The following is an 18,901-nucleotide window of genomic DNA, read 5'->3' on the forward strand; positions in this document are numbered from 1 at the left end:
TGGGGTTTTGCTAGTTTTTTTGGAGGGGTGGGGGGGAATTATGCAAGGTTTTTGTGTGGAGGGAAGTGTGCAAACAGCCGGTGTGTTTGCTGTGCCCTGCAGCCTCTGTCTGGAGTCAGTTCTGGAGGCAGAGTTGCTCCCTGAAGCACGGGTGTTTGTCAGAGACACATGAAAGCGGAGGAGACGTAGTCAGAGCTGGTACACACGAACACACACGCATGCACGGACGCTCTTGGGCGATTGCATCTCTGGTCATGCTTTATTCAGAGGAGTTTGAAATGCACAGGGGGGCTCGGACCTTTTCTGGAATCTCCGGGGAGCTGGGAGCCAGGACTCCTGGGTTCTATCCCCAGCTCTGGGAGGTGAGTGGGGGCTAGTGGTTAGAGCGGGGAGGGGGAGGGCTGTGAGTCAGGAGTCTGGGGTTCTGTTCCCTCACAGGGATCTTTGAAAGCTGGGGGAGAAGCTGTGAGGGGATATTAATAATGCACAGCACTTTGCTCCAAACTCCAGCGGAATTAGCAGAGTCCCCTCCTGGCAGCATCAGACTCTGTCTCAAGCCGCTGCCTATCCAGGGATCCCAAAGACCTTTGCAAGGGAAGGTCACCATTGTTATCCCCCTTACAGAGAGGGGGAAACTGAGGCACAGCCGGGGTAGGGAAGGGCAGAGCATGCCGGTTATACTGAGACACTAATGGCCTGTGGAGCAGCCAGTCACGCAGATGGGGCATCAGCAGAGGAATAGCCCCAGAAGGGCAGAGAGGAAAAGGGAGGCCCAGGGGACGATGCTGCCCAGGGTGAAGGGGTCCCAGGCCAGAGTCCGGGTGGCACTGCTGGGCTGCGCTTGGGGCGCCGGGCTGCACTGGACCTTGGTCAGTTTGTAGGTGAACACCCCCGATTCCAGCGTCTTGATGCCACAGGCCGCCTGGGTAGCGCAGCCCCGGGCTGCAAACGGGATCGCGACTCCACCTGTGTGGGGAAACCAGAGTTGATCAGACACGGCTCAGCCTAAGCCCCTTCTGTGACGCCATGATCGGGCCCCGGTTGGTTCTCCAGGGACCTCACCTCCAAACCTAAGCGGCCTCGGGGTAGCTCCCAACCCGGTTCATAAATTCTCAGGCCAGGAAGGACCCCTGTGATCAGCGAAGGTGGCATCCTGGGTAGCGTAGGCCACTGGACTTTAAAGCCAGGTTTTCCACATCTTGGATCATTCTCATGGCTCTTCTCTGACCCTCCCCCCCCAACACACACACACACACCAACACACCACCCCAACACACACACACACACACTGCAATTTACCACCATGTTCCCCGACACCAGCACTGGACACAGGATTCCAGCAGCGGTGCAACCAGTATCAAACATGGAGGTAAAATAAACCTCGGGGGGTTGGGGGAACCCCGCTTTTCTTCCTGAGCGGTCCTCAAAATGCACCCACTCTTCTTTGCAAGAGGCCCTGGGCTCTGAATCGTTATCACTGGCCCAACAAAGGGAGGTCCTGCACGCCACGTGACGGCATCTCTGCTATGGCAAAGGGGGCCATGCAGAGCCCCTGGCCTGGGGTACCTGGGTATGGGGGGCACTTGGACTAAGGGGGAGTTGCAGGGAGTCTCTGGGGCACAGGGGATTCTTAGGGGGTGCAGTGTGCTCATCCTACAGAGGCAATGAAGCGACTGACCCTCCAGGAAGATGTTTCACCTAGTCGGACAAGCTTGCGGTCTGTTTTTTTCATGCAGTATCTTTCTAGGGCAGCTGTGGTAGGCAGCAGGAGAAATTGCTCTCTGCATGAATCTCTGACTTCAAAAATATTCCCTGAGATCCTTTGGAGTTTGAACAGAGATTAAGGGGACAGCCTGCATGCTGTTTGTATCCACCTCTGTTCCAGGACTGGTGGAGACAGTGTAAACAAGCAAACTGCCCTAAGGAAATACTAGACTTTGCCCCACGGATTTCTCCTCCAGTGGAAAACTGACCTACAAGGCCACAGAATTCTGCTGCTGCTCAGCAAAGGGGGTAAAATAATTTTACCCCTTTTGACCAGAGCGGTTCACCAAAAATATGCAAAGGGACTCCAAGTCTTGCTGGAATGTGCAGGGGGGCTGGGAGCCAGGACTCCTGGGTTCTTTCCTTGGCTCTGGAGGGGAGTGGGGTCTAGTGATGAGAACAAGGGAGCAGGGAGCCAGGACTGTCCCTTGCTCTAGGTGGGGAATGGGATTTAGTGGTTAGAGCGGGGGCCTGGGAGCCAGGACATGTAGATTCTAACCCTAGCTCTGGGAAGGACGTGGGGTCTAGTGGTTAGAGAGGGCTGGGAGCCAGGACACCTGGGTTCTGTTCTTGGTTCTGGGAGGAAAGTGGGGTGCAGTGAGTTAGAGTGGGGAGGGCTGGGAACCAGGAGACCTGGGTTCTTATCCCTGGCTCGCGTAGGGGAGTATAGTGATTAGAGTAGATGGGGCTGGGAGCCAGGACTCCTGGGTTCTCCCCCTGGCTCTGGGAAGGGTGCGGGGTCTAGTGGTTAGAGCAGGGGGAGCTGGGAGCCAGGACTCCTGGGTTCTCCCCCTGGCTCTGGGAAGGGTGCGGGCCCTAGTGGTTAGAGCAGGGGGGCCTGGGAGCCAGGACAGAGCCCGATGATGCAGCTTTTCCTTTTAACCGACGGCCTCTTTGGTTTCGGCTGTTGCTAAGCAAAGGGGCGTTCCCGGCTCCCCGGCTCAGCCGGCCTGGAAGAGCCCCAGGACCCCGCCCCCCCGACTCCCCGGGGTTTAACCCGCCCCGGAGCGGCGGAAGCTGCACCTTGCGCCAGCGTCCCGACGACGTCAGCACATCGGTTGGCGCCTCCCGTGCAGTGCAGGGCCCCGTCGCTCTCGCAGCTCTCGAAGCCCGGGGCATAGCAGGCCGGGCACTGCAGCCCGTTGCGGACGCTGCTGATGGGCAGCCCTGAAAGGCAGCGGGAGAAAGAAGGTTTTACTCCAGGAAGAAACCGTGGCCGGAGAACGTAGGATGGGCAGGACCCTCCCGGGCCGTCCACCCGGCACATTGTCCCGCTCAGCCAGCCAGCTCCCCCACTCCTCCAGCGGGCAGCTGTCCCGCCACCCCTCTCCTCTGGCGGCTAGAAACATCCTGACTTCCAGCCTCGGTCGCTTCCCGGGCTGTGTGTTCCCACGCCCGCCTCCCCCACCAACTTCCATCGCTCTTGTCCCTCGGGGCTGCTTCCCCGCGTCGTGTCCTGGGGCACACGCCGGAGCAGTCAGGGCTGGCGTCTGCCTTGCTCTTTCGAGAGACAAAACCCAGCAGCTCCCAGGGGCTTCAACCCGCCTCGCTGGAAGGACCCATCTTTCTCCGCTTGCAGGAGCTCTAGTCCGCTGGGGCCTGTCCAGCGATGGAGGCCGAGATGGGTGCTTCACCCAAAGGGATCGAAGAAAAGGGTTGGTAAGAAATGGACCTCGAACCAAAGCAGAGGCTGGTTGAGTCTGAGCCATTCAAAAGCGTCTTTTTAGGTCCGTTTCTTTGTCACCCTTCCTAACTCCAGTCCTGCTCCTTGTCCGCGTCGCCTAGGTCCTCTTGTTAAGAAACCAGTTTGACTTTTTCACCTAAATCCGAGGTTTGCAACGTCTTCATTTGCGGGCCCCTAAAGAATTCTGAACGGAGATGCGGACTCCTTTGGAAATCCCAGACATCGTCTGTGGCCCACCCCCACCCCCAGGCGTCCACGGACCACAGGTTGAAAACCACTGATCTCAGCCCACCTGGGGCTGCGTTTGAACAGAAGCGATGACGAACTGCCGGTACCGGGGCGAGCTGCTGGATCTCTTTAAAGGAGCAAACAAAGCGGATTGTGTCTCTGACTGGCTCGGAAAAGGTCTGGACGTTGCAGCACTGGGGAAATCCGGGACTGGGAGGCGTGGGTTGGGGTCACCTGTGCAAGCAGCAGCCACGGAGGGGAGGGGACCAGGAGCAGAGACACTTGAGGGACTGCAGGCTGCAGGCATCTGGGCGGACATAGAGCATTTTAAGGCACCCATGGTTACAGGGCAGGCAGTGACCCCTTACTGGTCCATTTTGCACCCCAGAAGTCTCCCCCTCAGAGCAATCAGGTCTCCTCTCAGCCTGCATTATCCCAGGCTAAACAAACCAAGCTCTCTCTCTCATAAGACCAGGTCCCCATGTCTCTGATCAGCCCAGAAGCCCTGCTCTGCACCTGGCCCACTTTGAATTCATCTGCCTTGAAGGTGGGGGACCACAGTATGCAAGGAAAGGTCTTACCAGGACAAAGGCATTAAAACTTCCCTCTCTCCCCTGGACATGTCTCATCCCCACTTGCTTCCCATGACAAATGACCTCCCCGCCAACCGCACGCTTGCCCCAGGGTCTTCAGAAATCTCCTGGCTTTTCCCCGAGGCCGGGAATAGTAGCCCCTCGGAGGTTTGGGGTTTGACCCAGGTGCTTCCCTGCGCCTGCAAATCCGACCCGCCGGCGGCGGTACGTACTGGAGGGCGTGGACTCGGCGTTGCAGTCGTCGGTCTTGCAAATTTCTGACTGGATCTCCACGGCCACCGTGGCCCCGAAGTAAAAAGCCAGGAAGCCCGTGAGGTTCTGGCGGGAGTTGGCGCAGGACTGGTACGTGCCCGAGTTCTCCGCGCCTGTTGGAAAGGCAGGGAGGCGAGAAGGGGACGTCATGCGCCGGTGATATTGGCACGAGCAGATCCTCAGAGGCGGGTCTCCCACAGCCAGGTGAGGGCGCTAACCACCGGGAAACACAGCCAACTTCTCCCCATTCCGCTCGCCACCCCCAACAGAGCAGCTCCGAGAGCAGAGATTAGATGGGCCTGGGGGTCTCCCTTGTTTCTTTCCCAATGAGAAATGCCTGGCCTGACTTGGGATAGCACCTCTAGGGGAGAGATTGTCCCAGGCAGAGAGAGGGGCCTCCCGCCCAAGGCCCCGACCTAGGAGAGTCGGGTGCCCCAGCGGATTGGGCCCTGAACCCCAGCCTTTCCCTCTGTATTTTTTTCCTTGGCGCCTCACTCAGCAGGATGGCCACTGAGCCGTGGCTCGTTCCAGGATGCACCCCCCTCCCCTTGCCACCTTATAACCATCACCAGCCGTCTCTGTAGGAACGCAGGGCTGGAAGCAGTGGGGGGTCCGTCCCGTGGTGCCCTCCTTGCTAGGCTCAATTCCAGGGCCCAGACTGGCATTGCCCCTCCAAACCATGGGGGGGGTGGCATCATCCCACCGGGCGGGGCTGCCGTCCCTGGGCCATCACGCTGAGCGGGAAGGGCACTTCCCTTTGGCTGTCATATCGTCCCTGGGGACAAGAAATGAGTGCCCAGGTCTGGGGGGCCCCTCACTGCCGGGGCCCCCCCTGTGATCACCTGGCGAGTGCCCCATGCCACCGCTAGTTGGAAGGGACCTCGAGAGGGCATCCAGTCCAGCACCCGGCGCTGAGGGCAGACCAAGGCGACCGAGACCAGCCCTGGCGGGCGTTTGTCCAAGCTGGTCGGAAAACGTCCGCTGATGGGGACCTCACGACCGCCCTTGGGAGCCGATTCCAGCCCACCCACCCCCCTCTCTCCCCGCTGCCTTTCAGGGCTGGATTCCTCTGGCTGCATTCAGACACACGCCAGCTCGGAAGCCGCGTGGCCGACGCGCCCAAGCGCAGGGTTCCCGCCGCACGGGCGCGTCCCGCAGCCGCTGCGAGGGGACTCACCGAGAGTGTTGTGCTCTCGAACGATGATGCAGGCGTCCTGGGGCGGGGAGCAGGTCTGGGGGGCCGGGTGGCAGCTTTGTCCAGTTTTGCAATAGAAACAGGCCAGCGGCGTCCCTGAAAAGAGAGATGGGGTGGGAGGGGGCCGGGGGGGAGAAACTCATCCTTGTACCCAACCAACATCTGGCTTCCCAATTTTGGGGAGACTCTTATCCTTCCTGGGCCCTGTCCACGCTACAGCCATTATAGCAGCACGGCTCCCGGTGCCGCGGCGTGGATGCTTCCTACCTTGGAAGAAGGGGCTGTGACAAAGTGGGCACGTTCCGCCACGTTTTCATGAAGCCGATGCGTGCCTCAGTTTCCCCCGGACTTGGCACTGCTACCCAGTGGCCCGGGGGAAAGGGCTGAGTGTGCAAAAGCCCTTGTAAGTGTGCAATAGCCCCGCTCACCTACAGCCACCCTAGCTCAAGGGGATGCTGTTCCATCCCAGGGCTGAGGAGCGGAGCAAACCACCAAGGGCCTGCGACGTCTTCTGCGTTCCCCCGATAATAACCTGCGAATGTTACCCCAACGGGTCCCGACGGCGGCGGAAAATTTCCCATCCCGGCTATTTGTGGATGGCAAATGGACCTTGGCAAAGGGCTGAATATTCTGACGTCATCCCCCGCTCCCCCGATTGCCTGGGGGCCCAGATGACCCAGCCGCCCCAGAAACCGAGGCCAGGGGCAGACAGGAAAGCAGAGGACGGAGCAGTTCTTACAAAACAGGGGTGCATCGATGTAGCTTTCACCATCATCGGCAGCCGTTTGCTTCGGGCCCCTTTCCCCGTGAGGTCTCCGTGCACCGGTCTCTTCACAGAGGCTCTGACCGGTGCCCGCACGTGGCACCGTCTTGCCCCAGGAGCCGTGGGTCAGACCCAGCTCTGGCGCCGTCTCTAGGGCTTGCGGCTAAGTGACCCCTTCTGCTGTGTGTCGCCTCTCGCCCCCCGGCCCTCCTGGAGTGCGCGGGGTCCGACTCATATAGCCTTCGGGCTCCGCCCACTGCCCGCAGCTTCGGCAGCGATTGGTGGTTGATCAGAGCCAGCTGGGCCTCACCTCCTCCTGATTGGCTGGGCTTGTTCCCCACCCTCAGCCCATTGGGTAGCGGGGGGCGTTATTTTGTCTTTGTTTTTCCCCGCCCACATGACAGTGCACTCTGCCACACCCCACCCACAGCCGAAACGCTGAACGGCCAGAAACGGAATTGATTTCGGGGGCCAAAAATGGTCATATTTGAAGCCAGAAATGGCACCTGGTGCATCATGGGAGGTGAAATTCAGTTGTCTCCTGCTCCCATTCTCCTGCCTGGGCTACAGGTCTCATGATGCACCCAGCTCCCAGCCCCCCTGCCCTAACTACTAGACCCCATTCCTCTCCCAGAGCCAAAGAGAGAACCCAGGAGTCCTCGCTCCCAGCCCCCCTGGCCTAACCACTAGGCCCCACTCCCTTCCCAGAGCCGGGGAGAGAACCCAGGAGTCCTGGCTCCCAGCCCCCCTGCCCTAACCACTAGACCCCATTCCCCTCTGAGACCTGAGAATAGAACCCAGGAGTCCTGCCCTGCCCTAACTACTAGACCCCATTCCCCTCCCAGAGCCAGAGAGAGAACCCAGGAGTCCTGGCTCCCAGCCCCCCTGCCCTAACCACTAGACCCCACTCCCCTCCCAGAGCCAGAGAGAGAACCCAGGAATCCTGGCTCTCAGCCCGCCTGCCCTAACCACTAGACCCCATTCCCCTCTGAGACCTGAGAATAGAACCCAGGAGTCCGGCCCTGCCCTAACTACAAGACTCCATTCCCCTCCCAGAGCCAGAGAGAGAACCCAGGAGTCCTGGCTCCTAGACCCCCTTCTCTAACCCACTAAACCCCATTCCTGTCCTACAGTGGGGCAGGGGGAGAACCCAGGAGTCCTGTCTCCCAACTGGCCCTTCTCTAACCACTAGACCCTACTTCCCACCCAGATCCAGGACTAGAACCCAGAAATCCTGGCCCCCTCTCTCCTTCCAGAGCTGGGGAGAGAACCCAGGAGTCCTGGCTCCCAGCCCGCCCGGCTCTAACCAATAGACCCACCTCCCCTCCTAGAAGGAGCACAAGGTCCCTGAACTACAGCTCCCACGAGGCACCGTGGCAGCTTTTCTGGATTGAAATTTTGTATGTTTCGATTTTCCACGGACAGCTTGAAATGTTTGCTGGGGGAACCCCCTTCCGCCCGCCCATTTTCCAACCGACCTGGGGTTCGGGGGTGTCTCATCCGCAGAACACAGGGAGCTCCGCTAGAGGGCTCACAGGCTCTTTAAAATGGGACCACCCCCCTCCTGCATGCTACGGGGTGGCCCCCCACAGGCTGTCACCCCCACCGCCGGCGACTCACCCGTTCCGTTCTGAGCAGCCGCGGTCGCCTGGAGAGCGGCGAGGACACAGAAGGTGAGGAGCGCTTTCGTCATGACGGAGGAGAGCACGGGGTCGTGATCGGCGCTGAGCGGGGCCTGCAGGACAGCAAGGGCCGACAGGCCAGGTGGTTAGCGGGCAGGGGCCAGGGCTGGGAGCCAGGACTCCTGGGTTCTAGCCCCGTCTCAGCCACGGACCTGTTGCGTGGGAGCTAGGACCGATCAGGTCTCTGAGCCTCGGGGGTTTGAACCTGAGAGTTAGAATGTGGCCGGGACTAGAAAGAAAATGAAACGAGTTAAGTCCACTAGGAGATATATCAGCATGGCCAGAGTGGGTCAGAGCAAAGATTCATCCAGCCCAGAGTCCTGTGTCTGGCCCTGGCCGGTGTCAGGTGCTTCAGAGGGAATGAACAGGGCAATTATCAAGTGATCCAGCCCCTGGTGTCCGGCCCCAGCTTCCAGCGTCGGAGGCTCAGGGACACCCAGGGCAGGGGGATGCGTCCCTGACCAGCTCCAGGAACTGATCTCTTCTGAACCCAGTTATACTTCTGGGTTTCACAACATCCCCATGGGCACCATTTAGGGATGACAAGGGGGGCTTCCATCCCCCCACCCCCCCGAGTTTCCTACCACAGCGGGGTGCAAACAGGAAAACGAACCGCTGCTCCAGGCTCTCACCGGAGGAAGCCGCAGCCCTTAGCTGAGTCTGAGTGGAGCTGTCTGCATGGCTCTGTCCGCCCCCACCCTGAGCAGAGCCCCCTCCGGCTGGGCGGCTGAGAGCCTGGCGCCCCTCAGTCCCGTCCCCCCGCCAGGCCCCACAGCCAGCATCAGCGCTAGCAACCCGGCACCAGAGGGCACTCAAAGCCCTTCCTGCGGGGAAATAGCTCCTCGTTCCCCCGCTGGTGGGATGGGAGCCAGGGGAGGGCAAGTCCTGGCCAGCCTTGGCCCAGAGAAGGGACCTGGTGCGTGCTGATCTCCATGAGTCTCCCCCACAAAGCCAGGCCATTTTATTTCCACTGTCACCGTCGGTGCTGCCCTGAGACGTTCAGTCTCTTATGATGGAAACCAGAGGACGTTATTGTCCGTACCTCGGCGTCTCCATCAGCAAATACAAATGGTTTCTTTCTTCAATTATTCTACGGACCCAGGGACTTTTTCACAGTTCCTGGCTGGCTCTTAATCGTACCAGATTGTTACAGCCTGGGAATAGATCTCTTCCTTAACTTCCTTAATATCTGAGTGTGCCCTAGATATGACATTGCTTAGAGGGCAAATTTTCTTGGTAACATTTAACACGTCTCGTGTCAGATTGTATTTTCATTATGGCACATTGAGAATCATCCAGTTGGGTCTTTGGTACATACTCAGGATTCCTACAGTACATTATAAAACTGAACAGTTTCCAGAGGCTGCAACAGGCTTTTAGATCAGTCCTTTGTAAATACAAGTTCAATTTATGCATTCGTTTTTATGATTTGAGACTTTACACCTTGAGTTCCTTGAACTGGAGGGTGTTTCATTTGTGCTGGAGAATGCATTGTATAAATAGATTACAATGTTTAAGACTTTATTTCTAGTTACTGAGTAACTTAATAAGAAAAGAAAACACATCGCCATTGTAAAAAGCGATGGAGTTCAGAAAAGCAGGCTTTGACAACCTCAGGGAACTGATGGGCAGGATCCCCCAGGAGAATAACAGGAGGGGGAAAGGAGTCCAGGAAAGCTGGCTGTATTTTAAAGAATCCTTATTGAGGTTACAGGGACAAACCATCCCGATGTGTCGAAAGAATAGTTAATATGGCAGGCGACCAGCTTGGCTTAACAGTGAAATCCTTGCTGATCTTAAACACAAAAAAGTAGCTTACAAGAAGTGGAAGATTGGACAAATGACCAGGGAAGAATATAAAAATATTGCTCGGGCATGCAGGAGTGAAATCAGGAGGGCCAAATCACACCTGGAGTTGCAGCTAGCAAGGGATGCTAAGAGTAACAAGAGGGGTTTCTTCAGATATGTTAGCAACAAGAAGAAAGTCAAGGAAAGTGTGGGCCCCTTACTGAGTGAGGGAGGCAACCTAGTAACAGAGGATTACAGGTTGAGGTTACAGAGACAAACCATCCCGATGAGTCGAAAGAATAGTAAATATGGCAGGCGACCAGCTTGGCTTAATGGTGAAATCCTAGCGGATCTTAAACATAAAAAAGAAGCTTACAAGAAGTGGAAGGTTGGACATATGACCAGGGAAGAGTATAAAAATATTGCTCGGGCATGTAGGAATGATATCCGGAGGGCCAAATCGCACCTGAAGCTGCAGCTAGCTAGAGATGTCAAGAGTAACAAGAAGGGTTTCTTCAGGTATGTTGCCAACAAGAAGAAAGCCAAGGAAAGTGTGGGCCCCTTACTGAATGAGGGAGGCAACCTAGTGACAGAGGATGTGGAAAAAGCTAATGTACTCAATGCTTTTTTTGCCTCTGTTTTCACTAACAAGGTCAGCTCCCAGACTGCTGCGCTGGGCATCACAAAATGGGGAAGAGATGGCCAGCCCTCGGTGGAGATAGAGGTGGTTAGGGACTATTTAGAAAAGCTGGACGTGCACAAGTCCATGGGGCCGGACGAGTTGCATCCGAGAGTGCTGAAGGAATTGGCGGCTGTGATTGCAGAGCCATTGGCCATTATCTTTGAAAACTCGTGGCGAACTGGGGAAGTCCCGGATGACTGGAAAAAGGCTAATGTAGTGCCAATCTTTAAAAAAGGGAAGAAGGAGGATCCTGGGAACTACAGGCCAGTCAGCCTCACCTTAGTCCCTGGAAAAATCATGGAGCAGGTCCTCAAAGAATCAATCCTGAAGCACTTGCATGAGAGGAAAGTGATCAGGAACAGCCAGCATGGATTCACCAAGGGAAGGTCATGCCTCACTAATCTAATTGCCTTTTATGATGAGATTACTGGTTCTGTGGATAAAGGGAAAGCAGTGGATGTATTGTTTCTTGACTTTCGCAAAGCTTTTGACACGGTCTCCCACAGTATTCTTGTCAGCAAGTTAAGGAAGTATGGGCTGGATGAATGCACTACAAGGTGGGCAGAAAGCTGGCTAGATTGTCGGGCTCAACGGGTAGTGATCAATGGCTCCATATCTAGTTGGCAGCTGGTATCAAGTGGAGTACCCCAAGGGTGGGTCCTGGGGCCGGTTTTGTTCAATATCTTCATAAATGATCTGGAGGATGGTGTGGATTGCACTCTCAGCAAATTTGCGGATGATACTATGGTAGATACGCTGGAGGGGAGGGATAGGATACAGAAAGACCTAGACAAATTGGAGGATTGGGCCAAAAGAAATCTGATGAGGTTCAATAAGGATAAGTGCAGGGTCCTGCACTTAGGACGGAAGAACCCAATGCACAGCTACAGACTAGGGACCGAATGGCTCGGCAGCAGTTCTGCGGAAAAGGACCTAGGGGTGACAGTGGACGAGAAGCTGGATATGAGTCAGCAGTGTGCCCTTGTTGCCAAGAAGGCCAATGGCATTTTGGGATGTATAAGTAGGGGCATAGCGAGCAGATCGAGGGACGTGATCGTTCCCCTCTATTCGACATTGGTGAGGCCTCATCTGGAGTACTGTGTCCAGTTTTGGGCCCCACACTTCAAGAAGGATGTGGATAAATTGGAGAGAGTCCAGCGAAGGGCAACAAAAATGATTAGGGGACTGGAACACATGAGTTATGAGGAGAGGCTGAGGGAGCTGGGATTGTTTAGCCTGCAGAAGAGAAGAATGAGGGGGGATTTGATAACTGCTTTCAACTACCTGAAAGGGGGTTCCAAAGAGGATGGCTCTAGACTGTTCTCAATGGTAGCAGATGACAGAACGAGGAGTAATGGTCTCAAGTTGCAGTGGGGAAGGTTTAGATTGGATATTAGGAAAAACTTTTTCACTAAGAGGGTGGTGAAACACTGGAATGCGTTACCTAGGGAGGTGGTAGAATCTCCTTCCTTAGAGGTTTTTAAGGTCAGGCTTGACAAAGCCCTGGCTGGGATGATTTAACTGGGAATTGGTCCTGCTTTGAGCAGGGGGTTGGACTAGATGACCTTCTGGGGTCCCTTCCAACCCTGATATTCTATGATTCTATGATTCTAGGATGTGGAAAAAGCTAATGTACTCAATGCTTTTTTTGACTCTGTCTTCACTAACAAGGTCAGCTCCCAGACTGCTGCACTGGGCAACACAGCATGGGGAGGAGGTGACCAGCCCTCTGCGGAGAAAGAAGTGGTTCGGGACTATTCAGAAAAGCTGGACGTGCACAAGTCCATGGGGCCAGATACGCTGCATCCGAGAGTGCTAAAGGAGTTGGCGGATGTGATTGCAGAGGCATTGGCCATTATCTTTGAAACCTCATGGCGATCGGGGGAGGTCCCGGACGACTGGAAAAAGGCTAATGTAGTGCCCATCTTTAAAAAAGGGAAGAAGGAGGATCCTGGGAACTACAGGCCGGTCAGCCTCACCTCAGTCCCTGGAAAAATCATGGAGCAGGTCCTCAAGGAATCAATTCTGAAGCACTTAGAGGAGAGGAAAGTGATCAGGAACAGTCAGCATGGATTCACCAAGGGCAAGTCATGCCTGACTAATCTAATTGCCTTCTCTGACGAGATAACTGGCTCTGTGGATGAGGGGAAAGCAGTGGACGTGTTGTTCCTTGATTTTAGCAAAGCTTTTGACTCTCCACAGTATTCTTGCCAGCAAGTTAAAGAAGTATGGGCTGGATGAATGGATGATAAGGTGCATAGAAAGTTGGCTAGATTGTCGGGCTTAACAGGTAGCGATCAATGGCTCCATGTCTAGTTGGCAGCCGGTATCAAGTGGAGTGCCCCAAGGGTCGGTCCTGGGGCCGGTTTTGTTCAATATCTTCATAAATGATCTGGAGGATGGTATGGATTGCACCCTCAGCAAGTTTGCAGATGACACTAAACTGGGAGGAGAGGTAGATACGCTGGAGGGTAGGGATAGGATAAAGAGTGTGACAAAGTTTCTGCTCTACCTTGGTGGGTCTTGCGCTTATTGGCAGATTTGCTCGCCTTGGAGCTTCATGGCAGCCCTCAGCTTGGCCGTTTTTCTGAACCCACAGTCCAGGTCGACTCCTCCTGTGTCTGATCAGGAGTTGGGAGGATTTGGGGGGAACTCGGGCCCGCCCTCTACTCCGGGTTCCAGCCCAGGGCCCTGTGGAATGCAGCTGTCTAGAGTGCCCCCTGGAACAGCTGTGTGACAGCTACAACTCCCTGGGCTACTTCCCCATGGCCTCCTCCCAACACCTTCTTTATCCTCACCACAGGACCTTCCTCCTGGTGTCTGATAACGCTTGTACTCCTCAGTCCTCCAACTTTCCGCGTTCTCACTCTCAGCTCCTAGTGCCTCTTGCTCCCAGCTCCTCACACGCACACCACAAACAGAAGTGAGCTCCTTTTTAAAACCCAGGTGCCCTGATTAGCCTGCCTTAATTGATTCTAGCAGCTTCTTGATTGGCTGCAGGTGTTCTAATCAGTCTGTCTGTCTTAATTGTCTCCAGAAGGTTCCTGATTGTTCTGGAACCTTCCCTGTTACCTTACCCAGGGAAAAAGGACCTGCTTAGCCTGGGGCTAATATATCTGCCTTCTATTACTTTCCTGTAGCCTTCTGGCCCGACCCTGTCACAAGAGGGACCTAGACAAATTAGAGGATTGGGCCAAAAGAAATCTGATGAGGTTCAACAAGGACAAGTGCAGAGTCCTACACTTAGGACAGAAGAATCCCATGCAGCGCTACAGACTAGGGACCGAATGGCTCGGCAGCAGTTCTGCAGAAAAGGACCTAGGGGTGACAGTGGATGAGAAGCTGGATATGAGTCAGCAGTGTGCCCTTGTTGCCAGAAGGCCAATGGCATTTTGGGCTGTATAAGTAGGGGCATTGCCAGCAGATCGAGGGACGTGATCGTTCCCCTCTATTCGACATTGGTGAGGCCTTACCTGGAGTACTGTGTCCAGTTTTGGGACCCACACTACAAGAAGGATGTGGAAAAATTGGAGAGAGTCCAGCGGAGGGCAACAAAAATAATTAAGGGTCTGGGGCACATGATTTATGAGGAGAGGCTGAGGAAGCTGGGATTGTTTAGTCTGCGGAAGAGAAGAATGAGGGGGGATTTGATAGCTGCTTTCAACTCCCTGAAAGGGGGTTCCAAAGAGGATGGCTCTAGACTGTTCTCAGTGGTAGCAGATGACAGAACAAGGAGTAATGGTCTCAAGTTGCAGTGGGGGAGATTTAGATTGGATATTTGGAAAAACGTTTTCACTAGGAGAGTGGTGAAACACTGGAATGCGTTACCTAGGGAGGTGGTGGAATCTTCTTCCTTTGAGGTTTTTAAAGTCAGGCTTGACACAGCCCTGGCTGGAATGATTTAGTTGGGGTTGGTCCTGCTTTGAGCAGGGCGTTGGACTAGAACCTCCTGACGTCCCTTCCAACCCTGAGATTCTATGATTCTATGATATTCTATGATAACATTTTTATCTACTGGAAATACACCTACAGGTTTCTTAGAGCTGATGGTAAGCCCGTGTTGGCCAATCTATTGTAAAATTTTCTTTCCAATTATCACCTGAAAAGCTTTTTGTTCTTCCTTTTTTTTAAAGCTAGTGCCAAAACGAACTTCTCTAATTTATTAGTTATTCCACCTTTTAGAAGAATATTTGAGGGAAACTCAAGTACTTTAGACTCAACTTTTTCGTGAGAAATGAGATACACAAATTAAAAGGGCGTATATTTGCTTGCTTATAATTTTCCAAAAGGCAATATAAATTAAATTTTAAAAGTATGTGGGTGTTTTAAAGTGATTGGTGTCACGTGGTAAGGACAATGATACTGAGCAAATATGCTGCAAGGATTTTATTTGCCAGTTAAAGTTGTTAGTTTTTGTATTAAGGCTCCAAAGCTGATATAGCAAAGTAAATGCAAAGTAATGCATATCAGAAAACATAATCCCAACTACACATATAAAATAATGGGGTCTAAATTAGCTGTTACCGCCAAAGAAAGAGATCTGGGAGTCACTGTGGAGAGTTCTCTGAAAACATCCACCCAATGGGCAGCAACTGTCAAAAAAGCGAAGAGAATTTTGGGAATGACTAGGAAAGGGACCGATAACAGAACAGAAAATAACATCTTGGATCTATATAAATCCATGGGAAGCCCACATGTGGAATATCGTGTGCAGATCTGGTCAGCCCATCACAAAAAAGAGCTATCGGAATTGGAAAAGGTACCAAAAAGGGCAACAAACATGATGAGGCGGATGGAACGGCTGCCGTATGAGGAGAGATTAGAAAGACAGGGACCGTTCAGCTTGGAGAGGAGACGACTGAGCGGGGATATGAGAGAGGACCGTAAAATGTTTTCGGAGATAGTGGCGATAGTGAATAAGGCAGTGTTATTTACTCCTTCTCATAACAGAAGAACTAGGGGTCACTCTGTGAAATTACTAAACAAAAGGAAGTATAACTTCACACAGCACCCAGTCAGCCTGTGGAACTCCTTGCCAGAGGACGTTGTGAAGGCCAAGACTAGAACAGGGTTCAAAAAATAACTAGATCAGTTCCTGGAGGATAGGTCCAGCCATGGCTATTAGCCAGGATGGGCAGGGATGCAACCCCTGCTCTGAGTGTCCCTAGCCTGTTTGCTAGAAGCTGGGAGTGGATGACGGGATGGGTCACTCGATGAACCCCTGTTCTGTTCATTCCCTCTGATGCACCTGGCATTGTCTTCTGGGAGTAGCCAGGATACTGGGCTAGATGGACCATTGGTCTGACCCAGTCTGGCCGTTATTATTGTCTTACGATCCCACAAGGCTTGAGGGTGGGAATATCTTGCTGTATTATCTCCTGATTGTTCTAAATTTACACAAAAATGTAAAATGGGGCTTTCACTGGGGTTTGTATCTCTATTTCTCTTCCTTCATATAGGAATTAGATACAGTGCGCCCGCCACCTGATTCTAAGTTATTATCTGCCAAAAAACTAGAGTTTTCAGCTGCCTACAGAGCTCCTGGAATGATGGTTCAAGGTTTCCCCCAATCTGAAGTGGTGCCCTGGCCCTGGCAGCGAGTGTCACAGGCTAGCTGTACACTGCGGGAAGTAGCACGTCCTTATGTTTCTTTGAAACCTGCTGCCTCGTCATTTCATCGGGTGACCCCTGTGTGATGAGAAGGAGTAAATAACACTTCCCTAGTCACTTTCTCGGCACCAGTCAGGATTTTACAGACCTCTCTCCCGTCCCCCCTTGGCCGTCTCTTTTCCAAGCTGAAAAGTCCCACTCTTATGAATCTCTCCTCATAGGGCAGCCGTTCCATCCCCCTCATCATTTTTGTTGCCCTTCTCTGCACCTTTTCCAATTCCAATAGATCTTTTTGAGACGGGGCGACCGCATCCGCACGCAGTGTTCAAGATGTAGGCGTACCATGGGTTTAGATAGAGGCAACACGATATTTTCAGTCTCATTATCTGTCCCTGTCTTAATGATTCCCAGCGTTCTGTTCGCTTTTTTGGCTGCTGCTGCACATTGAGTGGATGTTTTCAGAGAACTATCCACACTGACTCCAACATCTCTTTCTTGAGTGGGACCATCTAATTTAGTCCCCATCACTGTATATGCAGAGTTGGGATTATGTTTTCCAATGTGCATCACTTTGCATTTATCAACCTTACATTTCCTCTGCCATTTTGTTGCCCAGTTTGGTGAGATCCCTCTGTAGCTCTTCGCACGCAGCTTTGGGCTTAACTCTCTTGAGTAATTTTGTATCATCTGCAAACTTGGTCACCTCACAGGGTTTTCCAGATCAGAGAATCATAGAAGATCAGGGCTGGAAGGGACCTCAGGAGGTTCTAGTCCAGGACCAACCCCAACTAAATCATCCCAGCCAGGGCTTGGTCAAGCCTGACCTTAAAAACTTCTAAGGAAGGAGATTCCACCACCTCCCTAAGTAACACATCAGTGTTTCACCACCCTCCTCGTGAAATAGTGTTTCCTAATATCCCACCTAGACCTCCCCCACTGCAACTTGAGACCATTACTCCTCATACTGTCATCAGCTACCACTGAGAACAGTCTAGATCCATCCTCTTTGGAACCCCCTTTTAGGTAGTTGAAAGCAGCTATCAAATCCCCCCTCATTCTTCTCTTCTGCAGACTAAACAATCCCAGTTCCCTCAGCCTCTCCTCATAAGTCATGTGTTCCAGACCCCTAATCATTTTTGTTGCCCTTCGCTGGACTCTCTCCAATTTATCCACATCCTTCCTGTAGTGTGGGGCCCAAAACTGGACACAGTACTCCAGATGAGGCCTCACCAATGTCAAATAGAGGGGGACGATCACGTCCCTCGATCTGCTCACTATGCCCCTACTTATACAGCCCAAAATGCTGTTAGCCTTCTTGGCAACAAGGGCACACTGCTGACTCATATCCAGCTTCTCATCCACTGTAACCCCTAGGTCCTTTTCTGCAGAACTGCTGCCTAGCCATTCGATCCCTAGTCTGTAGCGCTGCATGGGATTCTTCCGTCCTAAGTGCAGGACTCTGCACTTGTCCTTGTTGAACCTCATCAGATTTCTTTTGGCCCAATCCTCCAATTTGTCTAGGTCCCTCTGTGTCCTATCCCTACCCTCCAGGGTATCTACCTCTCCTCCCAGTTTAGTGTCCTCTGCAAACTTGCTGAGGTGCAATCCACACCATCCTCCAGATCATTTATGAAGATACTGAACAAAACCGGCCCGAGGACCGACCCTTGGGGCACTCTGCTTGATACCGGCTGCCAGCTAGACATGGAGCCGATGATCATTCCCCATTGAGCCTGACAATCTAGCCATGTAAGGCCATGTTGAGCAGAAACAATGGGACTCAGAACACCCACATTCTATTCCCGGCTCAGACACCCGCTTGAGTCATATCATTGCTCCATGCCTCGGTTTCCCCCATCTGTTACGTAGGGAGACTGATCCTTCCTGAGTCTAGCTAGAGTGCAAGCATGGGGACTGCCTGTCATGACCCGCTTATGCAGCCGCTGATCTTGGTCAGGGTCTGCACAGTGCCTTTTACAAAGGGGCCCTGATCTCGGCTGGGATCTGTGCAGCGCCCAGCACAACAGAGACAATAGCGGGGTCTGTGCACTACCCGGAATAAGAGGAACCCTGATCTTCCACTGCAACATCTTTGGGGGATGGCCGCTCCCAGACGCCCATCGCTAACCCGAGCCACCGGCTGCTACCGCAGAATTAAGAATAATAAACGTACCTTTGGTGATCGTGGGCTTCAGCGGACCGCCGCGCGTCCCGCTCCGAAGTCTCAGTTACCAGCTGTGGCCACAGCCCTCACCCTTACTTCCTTTCGAGCAGAAGCAAAGGCTGGTTCAGACAGAGAACGGAAGTGGCGAGAGAAAGAACACGCAGCAGCAAACCTCAGGATCCTGGTTACTGCTCGGTGCTGGCAGCGTAACTAAGGGAATCAAAATAATGACTGAAATGTGTGGGGAGCAGCTGATGCCCTGGGCAGCCCCGTGGGAGGTGTGGCCCTGGGCGGTTCTGAAGATGGACAACGCTCTGGGCCTAACACACAGGGGAGACACCGAAGGCGAGATAGAGCTTGATTTTCGTTCGGTTTTTGACATCCCCATGAGCAGGCCAGGGAAATGAGGGCTCAAAGAAATCAGCACGAGATGGGTACACAACTGGTGCAAAGACCCTCCTCAAAAAGTAGCGAGCAGTGGTCAGACTGGGAGGGC

At 53.6% G+C, this 18,901-nt stretch overlaps 1 protein-coding gene across 1 annotated transcript; it reads right to left on the minus strand.

Annotated features, from left to right (window-relative positions):
* Window positions 1-232: 232 nt before the first annotated feature.
* On the minus strand, window positions 233-18,592 carry LOC125625590 (phospholipase A2 inhibitor and Ly6/PLAUR domain-containing protein). The gene is made up of 6 exons (XM_048827856.2): window positions 18,415-18,592; window positions 8,100-8,214; window positions 5,699-5,812; window positions 4,482-4,634; window positions 2,788-2,931; window positions 233-966 (listed from the first exon to the last, which is right to left on the minus strand). The coding sequence occupies exons 2-6, from the start codon at window positions 8,170-8,172 to the stop codon at window positions 728-730; spliced, it is 723 nt and encodes a 240-aa protein (XP_048683813.1). The 5' UTR covers window positions 8,173-8,214; window positions 18,415-18,592; the 3' UTR covers window positions 233-727.
* Window positions 18,593-18,901: the final 309 nt, after the last annotated feature.

The sequence above is a fragment of the Caretta caretta genome, chromosome 24, assembly GCF_965140235.1.
Source record: "Caretta caretta isolate rCarCar2 chromosome 24, rCarCar1.hap1, whole genome shotgun sequence".
In the NCBI taxonomy this organism is placed as follows: domain Eukaryota; kingdom Metazoa; phylum Chordata; order Testudines; family Cheloniidae; genus Caretta; species Caretta caretta.